This window comes from Mauremys mutica, chromosome 7 (assembly GCF_020497125.1).
Source record: "Mauremys mutica isolate MM-2020 ecotype Southern chromosome 7, ASM2049712v1, whole genome shotgun sequence".
Taxonomy (NCBI): Eukaryota; Metazoa; Chordata; order Testudines; family Geoemydidae; genus Mauremys; species Mauremys mutica.
In genome coordinates, this window is record NC_059078.1 from 112,758,052 (window position 1) to 112,780,197 (window position 22,146).

The 22,146-nt window shown below is 45.4% G+C and overlaps 2 protein-coding genes across 4 annotated transcripts in view; one reads left to right on the top strand and one right to left on the bottom strand.

Annotated features, from left to right (window-relative positions):
* Positions 1-17,143, bottom strand: part of LOC123373929 (SEC23 interacting protein) — a 43,199-nt gene extending 26,056 nt beyond the window's left edge. The window contains exons 1-4 of one of the 3 annotated variants that reach the window (XM_045023218.1): positions 16,902-17,143; positions 4,307-4,845; positions 3,164-3,365; positions 205-398 (exon numbers count right to left, since the gene is read on the bottom strand). In XM_045023218.1, the coding sequence (XP_044879153.1) occupies positions 205-398; positions 3,164-3,365; positions 4,307-4,845; positions 16,902-17,052 (1,086 nt within the window). In that variant the 5' untranslated portion in view covers positions 17,053-17,143. Of the gene's footprint in view, positions 1-204; positions 399-3,163; positions 3,381-4,306; positions 4,846-16,901 lie in introns of all 3 variants that reach the window. The other 2 variants (XM_045023217.1, XM_045023219.1) reach the window with 2 other exon arrangements.
* Positions 17,144-17,190: 47 nt separating this feature from the next.
* LOC123373930 (minichromosome maintenance complex binding protein) overlaps positions 17,191-22,146 on the top strand; it is a 38,580-nt gene continuing 33,624 nt past the window's right edge. The window contains exons 1-2 of the mRNA XM_045023220.1: positions 17,191-17,442; positions 19,552-19,637. Coding sequence (XP_044879155.1) covers positions 17,385-17,442; positions 19,552-19,637 — 144 coding nt within the window. The 5' untranslated portion in view covers positions 17,191-17,384. The remainder of the gene's footprint in view (positions 17,443-19,551; positions 19,638-22,146) is intronic.

Consider the following 22,146-nt stretch of genomic DNA (forward strand, 5'->3'; position numbering starts at 1 on the left):
ATTTTAGGTCAAAAGCACAAGGGGACAAAAGTGAGTCTTAAAGTATCTTACAAAGCCCCACTTTGTGCATTAGAAAACACTAATTTAGCCCCTTTCTGTAATACAATTTCAACCAGGAATGTAAAAGCTTTCCTAGAAGAGAAGTAATAGCTCAGAATTGTTAGGTTAAGTTCTTAGTTATGTTTACTTAAAAGTAATACTGACCTCTAGCTTCTCACTGAAATCCTCAGTATAAGGAATAAACCTGCTATCTTTGTCTCCCTTATAAAACCATGTACATCGTCTGACTTCAGATGGCTCTTCTTCCCAATATACAGCTTTTCTTAGTCTGTCATACAGGTAAACATCATAGCGCCCCCCATCAGTGCTCAAAACCACGCTCTCAGGATCAGGTTGGACTAGAATACAAAATTCATGCTTTGTCACAATAGTAACGTGTGCTTTCCTCTTTTAAAGCTGTGAAAGTGATTAGCATCCTGACTGACATTAACCAATTAAAACAGTAACCTATGCTGTTTTGAACTCTGTTCAAAACCCCTGCCTTTATCTCTTTCCTTATAATTTATGTACCTCTCCACACTTTTAGATAAAGGAGTGAAAACATTTTCAGGAGTGACAGCTTGGAGGTACTTATTTTTTCCATTGAACAAAGGATGTTAATGAAACACTAGTAGGGAAAGACCTGTTTACACATACTGTGGTGTGCCACTTTCTCCAGTTGCAGGGGCAGTCCGTGCGCCGTTAGGGCGGCAGGCGCGTTTCCGCGGCGGCGGAAATTCGCCGACAGCTTCTATGTTTAGCTGAAGCCGCCGCTGACAGCTAAACATAGAAGCTGCCACCGAATTGCCGCCACCGCGGAAACGCGCCTGCCACCCTAAGGGCACAGGGACTGCCCCCGTGGCGGCAATTTGGCGGGCTGCTTGGGGCGGCGAAAACTGTAGAGCTGTCCCTGATCAGAGATGCTTAGTTTTGCAGTTCTCAAACTGTGGATTTGTGTCTCCAAAGATAACTTTTTTGTAACAGCAAAAATGTTTTTAAATAAATTAAATAAATAATACGTAGAGGTGAGAAATAACAAATCTGCAAATTTGTGTGCACAGAATCAATCTCTTACCTCTCTCTCAAAGTGCAAAGTTTCAAAAAGTTCAATGAAAAGAAGATTGTTGGGGACGGAATAGATCTGGACAAGGAGAAGTCTGGAGATAAATGTGAGAAGGGAGGGACAGGCAGTAGAAACAAAAGTGAAACTTTCCGAGTGTAGCGTTCATTGATTTGAGATCTACCATACCATTCTCTCACTAAAAGGGAAAACCTATAATGGCAGTGGGCCGTAAAAGAGATCCAGTTTGGGAATAAGAACCATTCAAGAACTATAATTTTATTGATGATGTTTTAAGGAAAGTCACACCAATGAACTGATGGAAGTCACTTAAGCACTTGGATTCAGAGACTGTTAAAGTGATAATCTCACTTAACAGCAGTAGCTTCTTCTTCCAGTGTAGAAAGAATATTTTCTTCCTTTGGACTAATTCATTCCAAATTGAGAAATCGTTTGGGCCTGAAAAAGCAGGAAAGCTTGTTTTTTCTCTTCTAGATTATGAACAAACAGGAAAATGAAGGTGAAGACGACTGAGTTAGCTGCAGAAGCCAATATTTTAAGTTTCTCATGTTCACCTGGCTGACAGTCTATTTAATTTTTGTGTTTTTTTTTAAATATTTCATTTAAAATTGTTTTTAACTAAAATAGTTAACAAAAACAAACCTGATTTTAAAAAACCTGAATGTTTAACTAAATTCAAAAATTCATATGCTTGTTTTGTTAAAATATTATGTGTTTGCTGTTGAAGAAAAAATCCAAAATATATAACGTTGTTCTTTTAGTTAAATAAAACAATTTAAATGTCTGTCTGGTGATGTTCTCCTCCTAATACAGCATGGCAAGAAAATCCTCCAAATATTAATGATTAACCTGTTGAATTGGAGATTGTTCAACTCCCAGTAACTTCATAAATATCTGCTTGAACTACCTTTGGTAAATAAAATAACCAAACAATCATTTATTTTCTGATATATTTTCTGAAAAGTTTTCAAAATAAATCACTTAAAAAAAATGTATAGTGTGTACCTTCTAAAAATGAAACCTACATCTATCTCTGAGTTGTGAAGAATATGTATTAAGGTTATAACAACCAACAAGAATGCACTTTTATGTAGAAATCCATCATTAAATCGAGTCTTCCTGACTAGTGATTTAAATAATGATTTACCATATATACTCGTTCATAAGCTGAATATTTTTGTTAAAAAATGACGCATCAAAGAGCGGGGGTCGGCTTATAAACGGGACTACACCAAAATTTGATGATTTTAAACTCTATGGAATTATTGAGTTGAATATCCAATACATGGTTGTTTTGTTTACCTGGAGTGTCTGCAGGCATGGAGCCCCTCAGCTCCCTGTGGCCGCGGCTGTCGTTCCCAGTCACTTCCACTCGCCACTTCCCCCAGCTCCCATTAGCTAGGAACGGCAAACTGTGGCCACAGGGAGCTGAGGGGCTCCATGCCTGTGAACGCTCCAGGTAAGCAAAACAGCCCGACCCGGCGACTTAACCTGATGCACTGGGAGCCAAAGTTTTCCAACCCCTGAAATATAGGGTCAGCTTATGAAAGGTCATACAGTTTTTCCAATTTTTACTTATCCATCTTGGGGGGGGGGGGGGTCGACTTATAAACAAACGGGCTAATGAATGAATATATACAGTAAAGCAAATCCACCCTGATCTTCAACCCAAAAAGATTGATATTTTGCCCACCCACAAGAATGAAGATGTAAGGCAGAGCTAAGAAAAATATAGTGCATACAATCACAGAGAAATGCAGCACAGCAAGTTTGTTATTGTGGGATGGTTATTTATATATTAGACCGCTAAGCCTCAATAGTAATGATGCCGAGTAGCAAACGTCCAACCTAGTAAACCTCTGGATTAGTAAAAAAAAGATTGGTTCAAGTTTATTTTCTCAATATAAGCCAATACCCAACATTCTCACAGCATTCCTTCTTCATCTTTATAAATGAGCCGCGGAACCCTTGCATCTATCTTCACATTCAATGGCAAGCAGCCACAATATAAGAATAAGATGTAAAGAAAGTTTCATTGCTTACCAGAGTTATAAACTTCTTCTAGTGTTACAGAATCTAGAATGCTGAATGGCATCCATATTTGCTTGTATTCCACCTCCTTGCAGTAAAACCAGTGAGGCTGAACTGGTTCATACTGGTTCTGTAGCAAAACAGGTGGCGCCTGCACCAGTGGACCTGCTGGTCTGGAAGTTTGCAGTGGTTGTGATGGTGATGGTAGTGCCGGCTGTGAATGAGGAAACTGAAAATACACTAGTTTTATTACAGATGATTCAAGTATCTTGGTCTCAAATTATGTTTATTGAATATATTTTATATTTCATTTAGGAGGTTATTCTCACTTGTCATTCTCACATGCTCCCCTCTTTCCAAAATATTACATTTTTGGCATACAACTTTTATATACAGGATCTCCACCTGTTGGTGTTTGGTGTTGGCTGCTCACTTAGACATGGATACACCAATGCAAGCGTTCACAGCTAACTTCAGTGAGTGGCTTGTACTTGTTGGGTTCAAAGAACACACAATTTGTGTCCCCAATCCTGCAAATGAATCTGGACAAGTGGATCCTTACCCCAGTGACTCAGGAAATTTAAGTCCTGATTCTGAGAAGCACTATGACTCTAAACTCGATTTAGACTTCATAGGAGTTGTGGATTCTGATGACCTCTACATATACTCATAGACACATACCTTTCTATTCCTCTTTCCCTAGTGAGCAACAGAGGCAGGAAAATTTATGTAAAATATGTTTAACCTAACATCATCCCTTTAAAACTGAAATCATTCTGACTACCAGCTTGTCCTCCAAAACCAAAGGATTTTTAAAAAAAGCTATCTTGAGAATCACAAGAGCTAGAAACTAATGCTTTTCACCATATGAAACCCCGGAATTCAGGATTTTATCTGTTACATAGTCTAGCTGTTAAAATCATGTGGCTTTGAAGATGTCACTTAGTAGATCAGTAAACTTTCCCAAAGCACTGGTCCTAGATCAGTGAAGACATTTTGATATCAGAGGTCAAAAGGACTCAAGATTCTCTTACTCTGTTAAAGGGTAACATGAAGCAGAACTAAAACAGAAAATTAAGACTATGGTTAGGGAAAAATAGAACAATCTGAAATAATTCTATATTAACACCAAGAAATCAAAGATCATTCGCATACCGGTGACAATGATCCTGGAGGAGTCAGATACATGTGGATAGGTGGTACAGAGGGTGGTGTCTGACCAAGCTGGCTTGGTGTCTGACTCTGCTGCAGCTGCGGTGGAGTTATGTAAGGATTAGCTCTACTGCTTAAGGTGGTATGGCGATATGGGTTATATCCTTGCTGTGATGTTCCATGAGGTGGAGTAGAAAAGTTTGCAAGTGGGGGACAACTCTCTGGAGGAGTCTGGTAAGCACTGATTCCCACCAGGGAAGTAGGTGGTGCACTAAAAGATGACTGTGACTTCGGAACACTTGCCGAAAAAGCATTCTGCCCCTCCTGTGATCCAGGCAAGAGTGGGAGAGAAGTTAGAGCCTTGGAGAAGGCTGATGGCCCAACAGGTGGTGTCACTGTTGTTAAGGGTGGCTGCCCTATGCTTCCAAATGGATCATTGCTAGTAGGTACCTGGGAGAAATAGCTAAAAGTCTGTGGTGGATTAGGAGTAGCAGAAGTCTGACCCAAGAAGCTGTCTTCTTCTCCAACGTCTGTGGAATCATCTGCAATGAAACATACAGCAATGGTTAATGGAAATATTCTAAGGAATTTTATCATTTGCTCTATAGTCAGAAACTGTTCCATAACAATATAAACTATTTCCTATATTTTGCTTATCTTAAGTGTTTTGGCAGAATTTAGGCACCACATTCATGAAGGTTAAACATGCCATGCAGTAGAAGGTAGTAAATCTCCAATAACATTTGATTAATTTTATAGTCCATTTTAGAAACACACAGACAAAGCAATCTGAGTTAATTAAAAATCCTAGCTTGTTAGCCTTAGATCTGAATTCCTCTTATTTACAACGTGCTTATCATACCAACCCAGGTGTACTTGCACAATACAAAAAATTTTAATCAAGTAGTAAAAAAAAAAAAGACATAAAAACTTCACTCCCTTTTATTTTCCTCCACCTGCAAAAAGAGGACCATTTGAACTCATTCCACCTCCTAAGAAAAGGCCAGTATAAACAGATGTGCATGGAAGGATGACTTACTCCGAACTTTATTGTATTCCAGGGGGAAGCAGGTTCAAAAGTACATGAACATTTTGGAGCAGCTTGGCAAAAGCTCCCCCTTGCCACAAGTCAACAAGGTAACTTTGAGACAAGTTTCTAAACAATTAGTGACATGGTTGGCTCTAAATATGTTTAGTGTCCACACCACAACATAGTTTACACTCAATTAATGGAAGTTGCTGCTAATTGCATGACGCCCCTACTAATGTCCAATTGTTTTCCTGCAGCCAGGTCATAACATTTATTTTATTACATTAGACAAGTTGCTTAACAGAGCTTGTATAACTGATTGGCTAGTCCTCCATCCTCCCAGCTTTCAACATAATGTTGATGGTGTTGCTTGGCCTCTGTGCACATAGCACAAGTCCATACTTTCTCATAAGCACAGATGCAAACTTGATTATGTAGCCAAGTAGCTGTGGATGTGGAAAAAGGTCAATGTAGGGTAGTCTTGTGAAACATTATGGCACAGATATAATTTAGCCATAATGAACATGCCAGAGCCTCATTACAAAAAGAACTGTAACACTACTGTAGTCATAGCCTAATCGTGATGAACTCAATCCTCCCAGTTTCCCAACTTTCTTTCAAGTAGCACTACAGACCAGAAGATTATTCCCACCTTTATTCATTACTCTGCTGCAGACTTTGCTTGCCTCTGACTGATTTTTTGGAAAAGGCAAGGCTGCTAAACCCACCAAAGCAATTGCATAGTTGTGGTTCTCTTCTGAAATGCTACACACTTTTTTTAAAAAACACCCTTTACTTCATTGGCTGTAGGGAGCAACCCCTTTGATGGTAGCTCCTTAGCTGTTTGCACACTTTTCTTGATTTCTTTAACACACATTATATAAGTTGGTATCTTATACTTTAGATTTTGGACATCACAATCTGCAACTAAAAACTCCCTATTCCAATAAAAATCCAGACCTTGCCTTTTCCGAATTTCCACAGAAAAATATTGATTATTTTAAAAAAGAAGGCCCATGCATCAGATATGCCCTTTGCCAGTGAGATATGGCAATGTACTACTCACCCTTGGACTAAGCTATGCAATAGCTAGGGAAGGTGAGAGAAACCTTAGATTTTTAAATATCAAAAGTCTTTAAAGTAACAGTACAACAATACTAAGAGATGAAGCAGAACACCACTCTGCAGAAGAATGATCATGCCAATACCCCATCTGATCTTTAGATTTTTCCCATTTCCCAGCTGATCAATGTCAGCATCCTGGCAGCTTCTCATCGGGGACAGGGCCCCCATGCACTCTGCTTTGTGCAAGTAACCAAGGGATAAATGTGAGCATGCCTCAGATAGATAAAACTTATAAGACAAGTAAGTATATAAAGAACCTACAGTGAAAGACCACAGTAACCACCATACCAGATCAGGGCAGTTGGTCCACTTATTCAAGTATCTTATCTCTGACAGTGACCAATGCCAGTTAATTCTGAGGAAAGAACAAGGAACCTCACAATAGCCAGTTAGAGAATAAAGTATGACTGTGAAATCTTGCCTCTAGCTTCCTTATCTCCCTGCTTGCTGCAAACAGAATAATTAATTTAGTTGCCTTTTCCTTCACTGTATGGCACTGACCTTCAACCAAAGGCCACTTTTTTCCCTCATTGGTAGGGTTTCAAGATCAACTCCAAAAGTAGCATTTAGGGACATTCCCTTAGAACAGGCCATGCCAGAAATTCATTCTGTCCCTGCCTTAAATACAAATCCTGAAGGGCTCCCACCTAACAAGTTAGTGTGTACAAAACTCACCAGTAAAAGTCATTCAGTGAGTGACTGCATTTGCATAACGCCTAAGCCATCTGGTTTTATGTGGGAGTTTGAGAAGATGGGAAGCAAAATCTCCTCGCCACCACACCCAAACACAGAGACAGAATGCAGGTCTGTCTCTCCACCCCATCAGTGCAGTGCAGTGAGGGCCCCAGTTCTGTTTAAACCTTCTATGCAAGACTGGTGCAGAAATGAGTGCTATGTTACAAAGGGAGTACAGGAGCCCCCACTCTGGGCAGCCCTAGCAGAGGGCTTAAGTGGCATGGAACCTTGTGCTGATGCTCTGCATCATGTTAGTTTCACCTGCAGTGAGTACATAATAACTTGGACACTGAAAACAATTATAAATCAAAGGCCTTCGTCCCCCATAGCTCCTGCTTTGCAATGCTCCAGCAACACAAAACAGGGGAATTACCAGACACCTCAGAGCCAGCTTAGCTAGCCCTCACATGTGTGGAGAACATCTAGGGCATGGTCTCAGCATTGTTTCACTTCAGCAATCCCTGGCTCGTAGAACAGCCCCTTGAAGGCTGTTAGTAGCCAACACAATTTAGAGAAACAAAGAGACTGTTGTAAGGGTACGTTTATACTTACCGCGCGGGTCGAAGCGGCGAGTTCGACTTCTCGGAGTTCGAACTATCGCGTCTGATCTAGACGCGATAGTTCGAACTCCAGAAGCGCCGCGGTCGACTCCGGTACTCCACCTCGGCAGGAGGAGTTGGCGGAGTCAACCTTGGAGCCGCGGAGTTCGCTTCCGCGGCGTCTGGACGGGTAAGTCATTCGAACTAGGGTAGTTCGAATTCAGCTACGTTATTCACGTAGCTGAATTCGCGTACCCTAGTTCGACCCCGGGGCTGTGTGTAGACCAGGGCTCAGTTAAACTGGGAGCTAAAAATGACCCCCCAGGCTGTGAGGAAAAATCATTCCATAAGGCCACTTTTGCTTCCGCTCCATTCAACCATAGACAAGAATGCAGCTCATATATCGGCAGCTGTTTGCAACCTCTAATAACAGATCTATTTGCAGCCAAGATAGGTCACAATATGACAGAGCACTGACGGAATGGAGGGGAATCCACAGATATCCAAAGAGAAAAGACTGGTTCTCAAAGGCAGCTGCCCTAATAATTTTTTTTTTTAAATATACTACACGGTAACACAACCAATTGCCATCACTAAGGTAGGCTGTACTGAAATGAGTTTCTTCCCCTTATACAAGAGTGACATTATGTATTGTGGTTCCAGGCTACTTCATCTGCATTTGTGAGTTTCTCTTACCTTCGTCCATTATATTATGCACTTCCAAAATGGAATTAAAAACCAACCAAGTATGTCAACCACTATGTGGCGAAGGCCAAACTGCATTTTTAATTAAGGCGTTAAGTCACGAAGTTATGCTTATATACTACTCTCAAACCATAAGACAATACCCACTTACGCCAAATGAAGTTTACCAAAAGATCCAGGCCCTTAGTTACTAAACCTAACCATTACATTTAGCATCACTAAATCTCAATGGACAAAGTGGTGCAGGGCACCTTCAAGTATGCCTTTCTATTCTTTCCATCCCCTTCTCCTCTGTTTTTCATCTCTTCTGCCTCAATTTGTGTGTCTGTCTCCTTTATTATGCTGTACTCTTGAATTTTTATCCCTGTTTGTTAGCAAAGAAATGAACTTGAAAAATTCAATCCACGAGTTTCCCAGTAACTAGTACAGATTAGAAAGTTTCGCCTGTAATTTCCTGTTTTCCTCTAGCACTTTACAAGCATTGTCAATGAAGTGGATTCAGTATATTAACTTCCAATCCAGCCAAAAGGAACCAGGAACTCAACTATGATTACCAAGATAAGCACTATTTATGTGCAGTCTGTAGACGTGTAACTTTGTCTTTGAAAACTCCCATAACTGCTACATTTTTGATCTCTAGGTTATATTTTTAATTCCTTATCACAGGGGTGGGCAAACTTTTTGGCCTGAGGCCCACATCACGGAACAGAAATTGTATGGTGGGCCATGAATGCTCACAAAATTGGGGTTGGGGTGCAGGAGGGGCTGCGGACTCTGGGGATGAGGAGTTTGGGGTGTAGGAGGATGTTCTGGACTGGGACCGAGGGGCTCGGAGGGCAGGAGGGGGATCAGGGCTGGGGCAGGGGTGCAGGAAGGGGTGCAGGTTCCAGCTGAGGGTGCAGGCTCTGGGGTGGGGCTGGGGCTCAGAGGTTTGGGATGCAGGAGGGTGCTCCAGACTGGGATTGAGGGGTTTGGAGAGCGGGAGGGGGATCAGGGCTGGGGCAGGGGCATAGGGAGAGGCTCAGGCGTGCAGGCTCTGAGCAACATTTATCTCAAGAGTGGTGCAGCCCTGACCCAGCACCCCAGCAAGAGCGGGGCTGAGCTGTGTGGTGCGGCCCTGATGCAGTGCTCCAGCCGGAGCGGGGCCAAGCCACATGGTCCAGCCCTGACCCAGTGCAGGGCTGAGCCGCATTGTACAGTTCGCGGGCCACAGCTTGTCCACCCCTGCCTTATCACATGTAAAATATAGACTATTATGAACTATAATAATTACTGATATTGAAGAAAAGACAAAGACATTTCAAACTTTTTACCAAATACCTACAAGTAAAACACCCGACTATTATTCCTTCCAAACAGCGCTGTAGATGAGATCTAACACGTCTTTCTATGAAAGATGGGAAACAAGTTCCTGATGGAAGGTTTGGGGGTTTTTTAAGCAAAAAATTGTTTTCATTTAGCTTTACTAAACACTAAATTGGTGTGTAAAAACAGGCTGGCATTTTATATAATATGCAAATAATATGTTAAAAGAAAAAGGCACTGACCACAGGTTCAATTTTGTTCACATATTTTATATAAAACTATACTGCATATTAACTACACATTTCCTTTTCATTTGCAGTCTTCATTGTTTAACAGAAGCCATGGCCACATCCCCAACCAAGGCCATCTGCTCAACAATAGTAAAAGAACTGCCCCATCTTGGGATCTTGCTGAACTCATCTCTGCTCCCAATGAAGACACAGATTCTTTTATCTGCAGCTGGCCAAGAATCCCTATTTACAAACTAATTGAGGAGTTCATAAAATTTAACACCTCAGAATTACAGCAGGCACAGTTTAAAAGTTGCAGTATGACACACTGCATTGCTTTCTTCTTGTCCTCCATACCACCACGAAGTGATTTCCAATGCATCAAAGGCAATGGAACATAAAAGAGATGTTGACTTGTTTTTAATCAATATCACTTTTGTTATATGCTTTTTTTTTTCCTGTGAGGGAAAATGCTCTGCATAACTGGTCGTATAAGACTGCTGCTCATAAAAATAGAGATTCTACTGTATAGCCTTTCCTCTCAGATGTGGACAAAAAAACACAACTGCTGGCCTTTGAAGGTGTGATAGATTTATGAAAATATGTTACTTCCAGCATTAGCTGTCAATTCACTTAGTGCAATTCCAGAAGTTGATTACCAACTATAATAACCTAGATGGTTTAGGACAGAGATGGGCAAACTACGGCCCGTGGGCCACATCCGGCCCGCGAGACCCTCCTGCCCGGCCCCATAGCTCCTGGCCCAGGAGGCTACCCCGGCTCCTCCCCTGATGTTCCTCCTCCCCCGCAGCCTCAGCTTGCTCCGCCGCAATGCTCTGGGCGGTGAGCTCCTGGGGCACCGCAGCTGCAGAGCCGGGGCCTGACCCAGTGCTCTGGGCGGTGGCCTGGTTGGCTCCAGACAGGCGGCGCGGCTGTCGTGCAGCCAGCCAACAGTGCTCCAGGCAGCATGGTAAGGGGGCAGGGACCATGGGGGTTGGATAGAGGCAAAGGAATTTGGGGTGGTGGTCAGAGCCAGGGGTGTGGATAGGGGTTGGGGCGGTCAGAGGGTGGGGAATAGGGGTTCAATGGGGGTAGTGGGGCAGTCAGGAAGGAGGGGGTGGTTTGATGGGGGGCGGGGCAGTCAGGGGCCGGGGTTCTGGGGGCAGTCAGGGGACAGGGAGAAGGGGGGGGGGAATGGGAGCAGGGGGGTTGGATGGGGCAAAAGTCGAGGTGGGGCACGTCAGGGGGTGGGGCTGGGCCATACCTGGCTGTTTGAGGAGGCACAGCCTCCCCTAACAGGCCCCCCATACAATTTCCAAAACCCGATGTGGCCCTCAGGCCAAAAAGTTTGCCCGCCCCTGGTTTAGGACCTCAAAGGTTTCCTCTCTCGTATATCTTGCTGTGAAAATTAAGGCTCTAACTCGGAAGCTGTTCTGTGCACGTGGATCCCTGTGTGACAACCCAGCACGCCCTTATTCATCCCTGTTACATAATTAGGATATGTTTTGCACAAGGTATGCCTTGTGACATATCACTCTAAGGGCTAGTCTACACCTACCTGCCGGGTTGACGCGGTGAGTTCGACTTCTCGGAGTTCAAACTATCGCGTCTAATCTAGACGCGATAGTTCGAACTCCCCGCGCGCTCCGGTCGACTCCGGTACTCCACCACGGCAAACGGCGGTGGCGGAGTCGACCTTGGAGCCGCGGACTTCGATCCCACGGCATCTAGACGGGTAAGTAGTTCGAACTAGGGTACTTCGAGTTCAGCTACGCTATTCACGTAGCTGAACTTGCGTACCCTAGTTCGACCCCCGCCCTTAGTGTAGACCTGCCCTAAAAGTCTTAATCTGCGAGACATGAATATTAGGTTGGATTGTATGTGTTATCATAGTATGTGAAGATAAGCTAGCTTATGTGTCACTGAAACATGTTGTGAGGTTGAAAACACCCACAAGCAGCTTTTCAAGTACAACAGTAAAAAGGCCAAACAATGTTTATAGTTAATTGAGGAAATGCACATAAGCATAAGGATTACCCCAGGAACTGTGTACAACAGAAACCTCTCAGAGATAGCACTACACACTGGGAACGTTTGACTCAGGTCACAGCAAAAGAGCTTTCCAGCAAGGGGAAGAAGATATAAAAGGGGGAAATGACATCATGATGGTACCACCCTCTCCCTACAACAATACACCTGGAAACACCTGAGGAACAAAGACTTAACTGGGGGAAGTGATGGTCCCAGGCTAAAGGGATTTCTAGCCTGTGTATGAAAACCTGGGAAACCCAAGCTGCAAAGCCAAGGCAGTTTGCGCCTTAAGAACCTGCCGCCTATTTATCAGTCAGGGTGAGAATTTGTTGATTCATATCCTATCTACCTAGTATGTTAAATTCAGTTTGTGGTTTTGTTTATTTACTAGGTAATCTGCTTTGATCTGTTTGCGATCACTTATAATCACTTAAAATCTATCCTTTTGTAGTTAATACACTTATTTTATCTTTTAATCCAAACCAGTGTGCGTTTGACTAAGGTGTCTGGGGAAAATCTCAGCTTGGTTACCACAAATATGCATGGTCCTTTTCACATTGAGGGAGAGGCGAACCAGGTGTTAAACCCATATACTGGCCAGATTTGTCCACGGCAGGACGGTCCTGCTCTGGGGTCCTGTGCTGGGAGGCTGGTGGTTAGAGAACCTGCACGTGACTGCAGCTGGGTGTGTCCCTATCTGTGTGAATGCTGGTGAAAGTGCAAGCCTGGAGGGCTTTGCAGCTTGTCACAGCAGCACAGTGTGAGAGGGAGCCCAGGCTGGTGGGTCAGAGGGCTCAGTGGTATCCCAGTTCCAGGTGGCACCCTGGGGGGAACTCGTCACACCCTGTGATGTCAACAGGACTATGCATAGGTTTCAGGGTCCATGCAGGCAGGGCAGCAATGCAGTATCCATCAATTCCCAAGGTTGAGCATGCAGAAGTCAGCCAGTAATATGCACCCTCACTAGTAACTACTTGCTTTGGAATTCATTCCAGCTGGAAATCTGTGTCTGACCAACTTTTAGAGCAACATATAAAGTGCATCTTTGATCAGGCTTGTAGGGCTGGAAACCCATTATTAGTTAGATTCCTGGGTGGCGAGCTTCAAAAATCTTACCCTTTTAGGCAAAGTGGTTCAGTAGCTTGCGGTCCACCTGCAAATTTACTTGCACGACTGGGATATCAAAAGCAGCTGGTGCTTCAGAGGAAAACTTTGTGTAGCTGCACTGAAGTCAATAAGTATTGCACAGATGCAAGAGCCTGTCCACATGGATGTGCTTAGAGCAGCAGGACCTTAGAAATTTTTGTATCCTCAATTTGTTCACACAACTCCTTATGATGGCTGAGAGGGTGTGGACCTCTTCAATATAAAAAATTTATTAGAGTTTATGTTTAAATTATATAATACACGGGTTAAGAAAGGAGTGACTATACATCCGGGTATAGTGCTTAAATTGTCCAAAAGTACAAAATTTGGTTTGAAAGTCATAAGATACATATAGTATGTAATCTGCAGTATCCCAAATTAAGATCAATAAATTCAGCAATACAGTTAAAGTATTAGCATCGAAATATTTGGGTACATCACTCATAGAAGGTTATACTAAGAGTAGCTTGTGGAAAGCAAATATAGCAATGAGTGAAGATTGTCCCTCACTAATTGAGAATTTAGGATAGGTTGTCCCTTAGAAAATACAATCCATCAGGGAAGTACACCTCTACCCCGATATAACATGATCCGATATAACACGAAATCGGATACAACGCGGTAAAGCAGCGCTCCGGGGGTCAGGGCTGCACGCTCTGGCGGGTCAAAGCAAGTTCGATATAATGTGGTTTCATCTATAATGCGGTACGATTTTCCGAGGACAGCATTATATTGCGGTAGAGGTGTATTTCAGTTACTTTCCTGACTTTGCTGCTCTCCAACAAAAAGAGAGGACAGTAGGTTGTCTGTTAAAAGGAGTATGTGCAAGCCTGCCATATATATATAAAATTCGTCTAAACCATACCTAGGGCAAACCTCTCTTTCATAGAGAGTGGGGTTTTTGTAGTTCCTGAACATATGGTATTAACTTTAATACATTAATAAATATAGTGAGCTGTAGTACTGTTGGAGCCAAATCTTAATCTTCTAACCTAAGCGTGCTTAAACCAATCACAACACTGCATGAATGTAATTTACAAATATTGATTTCCAGGGTATTTTTTTAAAGAAAAGAATTAGTTTTGATTGATGACACTTTCAGAAGATCCATATACTACTGAAGTTATTTGAAAACAAGATTTAAAAATCAAATAAATGCACTAAAAGCAATTGCTTGTGCAGATATTCGTCTGGCACACTTTTAGGGGGCTATATAGGTAATAATAAAACAACTACAGCTCTCATGCAGTTAATTTTGCAAGGAAATTAAAGTGTACATGCTGAGTACGCTATTTGCACTGGTTTATAGCTTATTTCTCAACTGATTACATTCACACTTGTGGAGAAAGGGAAGATATGGGACAAGTGCCTGAGGACTACTTGTTGTACAAAGTTGGAACTTTTAAAGTAAAAACATTAGTTATTCTTGTGCATGAAAGCACCCAAACAATTTATAATAGCTCAAACAAGCACTATTATTTTTAACTAGGTAACTGACAAAAGGGAAAAAAATGTTTCTTCCTCAAACAGCACCCTCCCAAAGCTACAGCAAAATGACACACTCCAGGGATGAGAACATGCATAAGACATTTCAGCCCAAAGAGAACTTTTCCATAAAGTTTTTTAAGAAACTGAAAAAGGGGGCTTGAAATAAAAGTTAGCACTGCAGCTCTACTACAACATAGAGAACCCCACTATGAGAAGGAGGTTAAGGCCAAACAACAACTCAGTTTACACTAGGGAAAGTTTTCTTTGAGCAGATCTGAAATACAGTGATTGAAGTCTGCCTTCTTGTTGCCCCTGAGGAAAGAGCAGGACATACAGTTCCGGGAACCACTACCACAGACAGACTAAGTAGAAAAACGAAAGGAGAAATGGTGTCTCCCCTCTGATCACATATAAAGTGGTGCAATTTACCCTCAGTTCAGGATCATCCCGGAAGGCTTCCAGAACTGATGTAACAGTAGGAGGCCCTTTCAACTGAAATACATACCCCCCATTTAATTTCTGCTCCTGGTGCTAACCCTAGCTAACACGGTAAACACATCTCTCTGAAGGAAATGAAGATCATCAAAATGAAAGATCCAGAGCAATTTTTAGGGAGCAGCTCTCCACAGGGTTTTTATTCATGGCACAAAAATCACATCTGTGTGCAACAGCACTGGATGTTGCAGGACATCACTGCTGAAATAGGGGGAAAGGGCAGCAACCTGTACCAACATGACACTAGACAACAAAAAAGGGAGCTGAGTGGTCACCTCCCCACTGTGCTGCACCCCTGAGTCCATCAACCACAACCCCACCTACCCCCGACACTTTCCCACATCTCCTACTCCCCACCACCACCCCGACACCATTTCTCCCACACGGGTCCCATCTCATTCCCCCTTCCCACCAGCTACCCCCAACTCCGTGTTCCCTCCACCAGGGCCCCCTTCTGATCCCCCTAGCTACACCCGACACCCTTCCCCCCACCAGGGCCCCAAGTTCATCTCCCCACTACCCCACCTGCTCCAATGCCTTCCCCCACGTCCTCCTCCCTCCACCACCATTTCTTCCACCAGGGCCCCCATCTCACCCCCACCACCACAGCTACCCCCAACACCGTGGTCCCCCCCACCACCACCAGGGCCCCCATCTCTTCCCTGCTCCCACCAGCTACCCCCACCTCCGTGTTCCCCCCACCAGGGCCCCCATCTCACCCCCACCACCAGGGCCCCCATCTCTTCCCTGCTCCCACCAGCTACCCCCACCTCCGTGTTCCCCCCACCAGGGCCCCCATCTCACCCCCCCCACCACAGCTACCCCCAACACCTTGGTCCCCCCCACCACCACCAGGGCCCCCATCTCTTCCCTGCTCCCACCAGCTACCCCCACCTCCGTGTTCCCCCCACCAGGGCCCCCATCTCTCCCCCTCCACCAGGGCCCACATCTCTTCCCTGCTCCCCCCAGCTACCCCCACCTCCGTGTTCCCCCCACCAGGGCCCCCATCTCACCCCCACCACCACAGCTACCCCCAACACCGTGGTCCCCCCCACCACCACCAGGGCCCCCATCTCTTCCCTGCTCCCACCAGCTACCCCCACCTCCGTGTTCCCCCCACCAGGGCCCCCATCTCACCCCCACCACCAGGGCCCCCATCTCTTCCCTGCTCCCACCAGCTACCCCCACCTCCGTGTTCCCCCCACCAGGGCCCCCATCTCACCCCCACCACCCGGGCCCCCATCTCTTCCCTGCTCCCACTAGCTACCCCACCTCCGTGTTCCCCACACCAGGGCCCCCATCTCACCCCCGCCCCCACCACCAGGGCCCCAAGTTCATCTCCCCACTACCCCACCTGCTCCAATGCCTTCCCCCACGTCCTCCTCCCTCCACCACCATTTCTTCCACCAGGGCCCCCATCTCACCCCCACCACCACAGCTACCCCCAACACCGTGGTCCCCCCCCCACCAGGTCCCCCATCTCTTCCCTGCTCCCACCAGCTACCCCCACCTCCGTGTTCCCCACACCAGGTCCCCCATCTCTTCCCTGCTCCCACCAGCTACCCCCACCTCCGTGTTCCCCCCACCAGGAACCCCATCTCTTCCCTGCTCCCACCAGCTACCCCCACCTCCGTGTTCCCCCCCCCCAGAGCCCCGATCTCACCCCCCACTGCAGCTATCCCCGACACTTTCCCCCCCAGCAATGCCCCCTCCAGTATCCCCCGGCCGGCTGCTCCCTGGCAGCCCCACCGCCGCCAGGCCCCGCGTACCTGCGCCGAGGAGAGCGGGCCCCGGGGGCGCAGCGGGGGCCTGGCTGACCGGGATGAAGGGCACAGTGAAATTGAACTCGGTAGCCGAGGAGGAGAAGAGCAGGTTGGTGCCGCTAGCGGCACCAGGCCCGGGCGGTTTCGCGGCGGCCATGGCTGCGGCTCTTCCACGTCTCCTCCCGGAGCAGCGGGAGCAGCCAGCGCGGCCCTCTCCGCCCTTAGCGCTGCCCGGCTCCAAAATGGCGGCGCCGGCACCCGCCCGCACCTCACGCCGCAGCGTCAGGGTGAGAGGGGAGGGGCCGGCCGGGCCGCCGCCATTGCCGCCGCGGGAGGCAGCCTCGGCAGGAAGTTCGGGACCCATCTCCGGGAGCGGGCGAGCGCGTGGCTGCGGCGGGGCGCAGGGCCCCATCTCCGGGAGCGGCAGGGCTGGGAGTCCCGCCTCGCGCCTGCCCCGGCCCGCGCGGAACCGCCCGCCTCGTCCGCAAGATGCCGTGCGTGGCCGACTGGCTGAACAGCCCCCTCAGCATCGTGCAGGGCATCTTCGGTGAGAGCGGGGCAGCCGGGCGGGGATACGGCGGGGCGGGGCTGCGCTCGCGGGGCTGGGGCGGGGAGCGCTGAATAGCGGGGCGGCTGCGGGGAGGGGATCAGTGCGGGAGCGCCGGGCCGGGGGGGTGGGGGAGCTGGGCCCGGCCCTGAGGGTGCCATGGTCTCCATGGGGGTGGAGGCGGGGGGCGAGCTGCGGGGATTGGGGCGACTCTGTCCGCTTGGCGGGGCTCGGGGCGGGTTGTCGGCGCACGGAAGGAGTCGAGTAACCCCGCAAGGGAGGGCGGGGGCCAAGCCGGCTGCAGCCGTGGGTGTTTCTGGTGCAAGACCGAGTCTGGAAGCGGCCACACTGAGGTGCAGACTCGCGGTGGGGGCTGTTTTGTGCCTTAAAATAACCAGACGTAGAGAAGTTGGGCAAGGGGCATGTTGGGGGAGGGGTGTGAAAAGTGCCGGGCTAGAAATGTTGTGTGGGAGAGTTGCTGTCTGTAGCTAACGGGGCTGTCAGGCAGCCGAGACAGCCTGCGCGGGGCAGATTTCCAAAAGGTCTCGTAACACAGCAAAATTATTTTCTCACCAAAGACTTTAAATACTACTTTCAATGAAGGAGTCTCCTTCCTAATGGGAGATCTGACAGGGCAAGACACGCGCATTCACTTGTGCCCAAGATGTGAATACACCATTACGTACAACAGTCTGTTCCTTTTGCATTAATAATCCCACTTTGCGACAATTCCTCCTCAAACTTACTCTGAAAAGATGCATTTGGAATGCAGTTTCTTCGTGTTTAGATGTCTCGAATGAAACCTTTATAATGTTGAAAAAAGTATTGCAAGGGTAAGACAGTTCATGGGTGATGTTAGGAAGCGGTGGCTGAAGTTCCTGAATCTGGGTCTGGTGTAATACTTTCCAAATTCTACCGTGGGCTCATCTAGTGGGGAAGGAGGAGGGCTGCCTCACCATACAGGAAAATAGGGCTATGCGTTATCAAACTTTGCTGAAGAAGCAACTCAGGAAATCATTGGATGCTAGGAGATATTTAGAGTGTGAGGAGGTGAGGGCAGCTAGAAGTAAAAAGGAATAATGAAGGTGGACTAGAAAGGATCTAATTTCAAAGACTTCCTAATGAGGTGCATGTACATTATGTATAATCTGGGACCCTGTCAACACTGGACTCCAGTTTAAGAAGTTATGCATTTACTTATGTCCCAGCTAAGAAGATATGTGTAACAGTTGAGTGAGCTAGTATGGACAGAGCCAAAGCATGTTAGGTGTTTCTTAAAATGTATTCTTGTCCAGAATTATAAACATTGTTCTAATAAGCTCTAGCACTAGCCAGTCAGTGTTAGAAGCTGCATTTTGAAAAATGATACTTAAGCTCTCTTTGCTGCCCAGCACTGCAAAGACCTTATACGAATCTCCTAGAACTGGAAGGGATCTTGAAAGGTCATTGAGTCCAGCCCCCTGCTTTCACTAGCAGGACCAATTTTTGCCCCAGATCCCTAAGTGGCCTCCTCAAGGATTGAACTCACAACCCTGGGTTTAGCAGGCCAATGCTCAAACCACTGAGCTATTCCTCTCCCCCCCTTAAAATGAAGCAAAATTCCTATGAAGTTATATCCCCCTGCTGGTACCAAGTTGATAGTTCTCAACTACCAGTACCACTACTTAAGGACATACCAATGAAGCTCTTGATTTTAACCAAAACATAATTCCTGATTTCTTAATGACTGGAATAGGAGCTTGTGCAGAAATAAACACTTCCCAAAAGTATGATCATGCATGCGCAGTAAGTAGAAAGGGTAACAGATAATCCCCCAGCTCTTCCTAGTGGTCTCTAGTGTATTTGAAATCCATCTGAGCTTTTCCCCACCTACACAGTAGCTATATTTTCCTTATCTCTCTGTTAAGGTTGTAACAGAAGGATGAGAGGAGACAAATGGCATCAAGGTTGTTATAATATACATCTGTGTAGGGATAAAGTCGCATTAAAAATCAGTTCACATCAGCATATTCAAAATGAGTGTCAAATTGCTCATAGTGCTGGTCAGAGTGCTGAATAAAAGTCCAGTGTACTGTACTATTGCTATTATTAATGCCGTTTGTTTTCTAGCTCAAAATGGTCCAAGTCCTGACTGGGAGAAGAAAGTAACTGAATACTTTACAGAGAAGCTAAAAGAAAATAATGCAACTAACTGGGTAAAGTTGATTGAATTGTTTGGAGTTTTTTCCATCCTTCCAAATCCTGCCGTCTTGTTCCTCTATTATAGTTTTTTGGGAAGTGTCCCTTTTAGAAATGCGTTCGTGGAACTTACTCATACTTATCTGAAAGGGACACTGAGATTCTAGGCCAAAAAATTGGTTTATATTAAAGTTATTTAAATGTGAAAAACTGGTAAACAAAGCAAAATATGTAAAGGTCTGATCCACAGTGTGTTGAAGTCAATGGAAGTATTTCAGTGCACTTTGAATCAGGACCAAAACTCCTGAATGCCACCTAAATGTGCTCCATTAGGTGGCAGTAGCTGACAAATGCTATCCTCTCTTGTATTTGTATAGGCATTAAAATCTGCCCTGGCTACTTGTAAATTGGAGATGCATTTTTGTACTCCAAATGTTTGTGGTTTCCTGCAACATAGCATCTGATTGGAGAACCAGCTGTTATGACCACTGCCTTTCAGTTCAGTTAGAAAAATAATTCACACCTCCCACTAACTGCACCCTCTTGTGCCATCCAAATTCCTATGCTGTATTTGGAAATGGGATTACTACATTCTCATCTGCAAATGTAAGATGCAATACAACTTGATTTCTCAGAGTATGGTTCTACTCTGAAAGATGACTACAATTGACACTACTTCTATATTTATTGGCCCTCAGGAACTTTCAGGTCAAATCTGCCCACTTAATGATAGAAAAGATACTTTTCCCAGCCTGGAATCTGAAAATAGTTACTTTACTGTCTTATGCATCAAAAGATTTTGCAACTGAAAGTTAGTGAACAATTTTGTTGATAATACACAAGAAGGAATAGAATTTTCTCCCTCTTGTTCTGTGTTGGTCCAGTAGAGTGAATAGTAGTAAAAGGATTAAAAGTAGTAAAACCTTACTTGCTTATTTTAAAGCAAGCAGATCTGATTCAAAATAAACACCAGGCTTGATGTTTAGTACCATGTTTTACATGGTAACTTTTCTGATTATCACCATATTTTAATATGGTTACTTTTCTCCAATCTGGCAATCTATCCAAGACCTGATTTTTTTCAAAATCAAATAGACTTCCCCTATAGCTTGTGCTCCTGTCATTCAAGTCATGTGGAATTTGGTTTGCCTGGACAACCCATGTTCTTCTATTTCCCATTGTCATGTCATCCCATATGGAAAAGCCTCCCTTACCTTAAAGGAACCCTGCATTTTGGCTGCCTTTTCTTAGCCATTTGGAATTGTGGATGTTTTGATAATCAGAAGTGTTGTATGCAGTATCTTACTTGTTTTTGCAGTGACATGGCTGTATTCCCTTCATGTTTCCCATTTCTCAGAGTTGTGCTGTTCCCCTATGAAAATGAATAAAAATTAACATTTTTTTAAAAACCTTCTGTGTGATAGGCGCATTCCGCAGTATGTGAAACTTTGCACTTGTGTTGCTTAAAAAAAAAAAAAAAAAAGGCAGCCAGACCTGATGAGATTGGAAAAAAGTCACTGCCTCATGGCATGGGGTGGCCCTGGAGTGTTTCTACATCAGCTTACCTCTTTTCAGGGCTCCTCAGTAATTGTACTAAGGCTTTCTTGCAGCCAGTAACTTTTACCAGCCTAGCTTCTTATCATAAACAAGTCCAAAATCAAGTCCTCGAAGTCTAAAAGTTAAGTCAGTATATTGAAAGTTCATATATTAAAGTTTATGTATTCATCCTTTCCCATACTTCATCAGTCCACTCCCAGGCCTTTCTACCTGGAGTCTTCCCTGCTTTGGCAAGCCACTCCCAGCTCTACCTAACTGGAGTCTTTTCTCCCTTGGCGTCTCAGGGTCTCCTACAGAATTCTTCTACTCTCTGCGTCCCTCAGCCTCTGCTTCAGTCTGTCTCTCCTCCTGGCCTCTTGCTACTGAGGCTGCTCCCTTGTCTCTCACAGCCTGGTTGGGTCACATGACCTTCATTTCCCCAACCTAGGGAGGAGAGTTAGCTGTGTCACAGGTAGGGTAGAGACCCCATCTCCTTCTAAAGGGCCAGCCTTCCCGTGACAGTGACTTTTTACTATTTTAATTTTCTTATTAAATAAAATTCATAAAGTATGATGCTTCAAAGGAGCTTTTACAAAGGATAGGTGATTGAAGATAGTGCAGGTATGGAATTAGTGTTATTCCTGAGGGCATTCTGTGCCAAAAAAGTAAAAATACTGTACACCACATTTTAAAATTCTGCAAAATTTTTGAAATTTTATTTGTCAAATAAATGTGGCGGCTCCAGCATGGCATTGGGGAGCACAGGCCTTGGCTGCACAGGGATGGGAGATCACTGCAGCTTCCTCCTGCTAAGGACATGGACTCAGCAGTGAGGCTGCATCCAACCCTGACACAGAACAAGGACCAGGCCTGCCCCAGAAACATCCCAGGGCCCTGTACCTCCCTGCCAGGTGCACCAGGTGTGAGAAAGCAGGATCCAAGTGTGGAGGGATCCAGGTGCAGAGAGAGGATCTGGGTGCACGGAGGCTT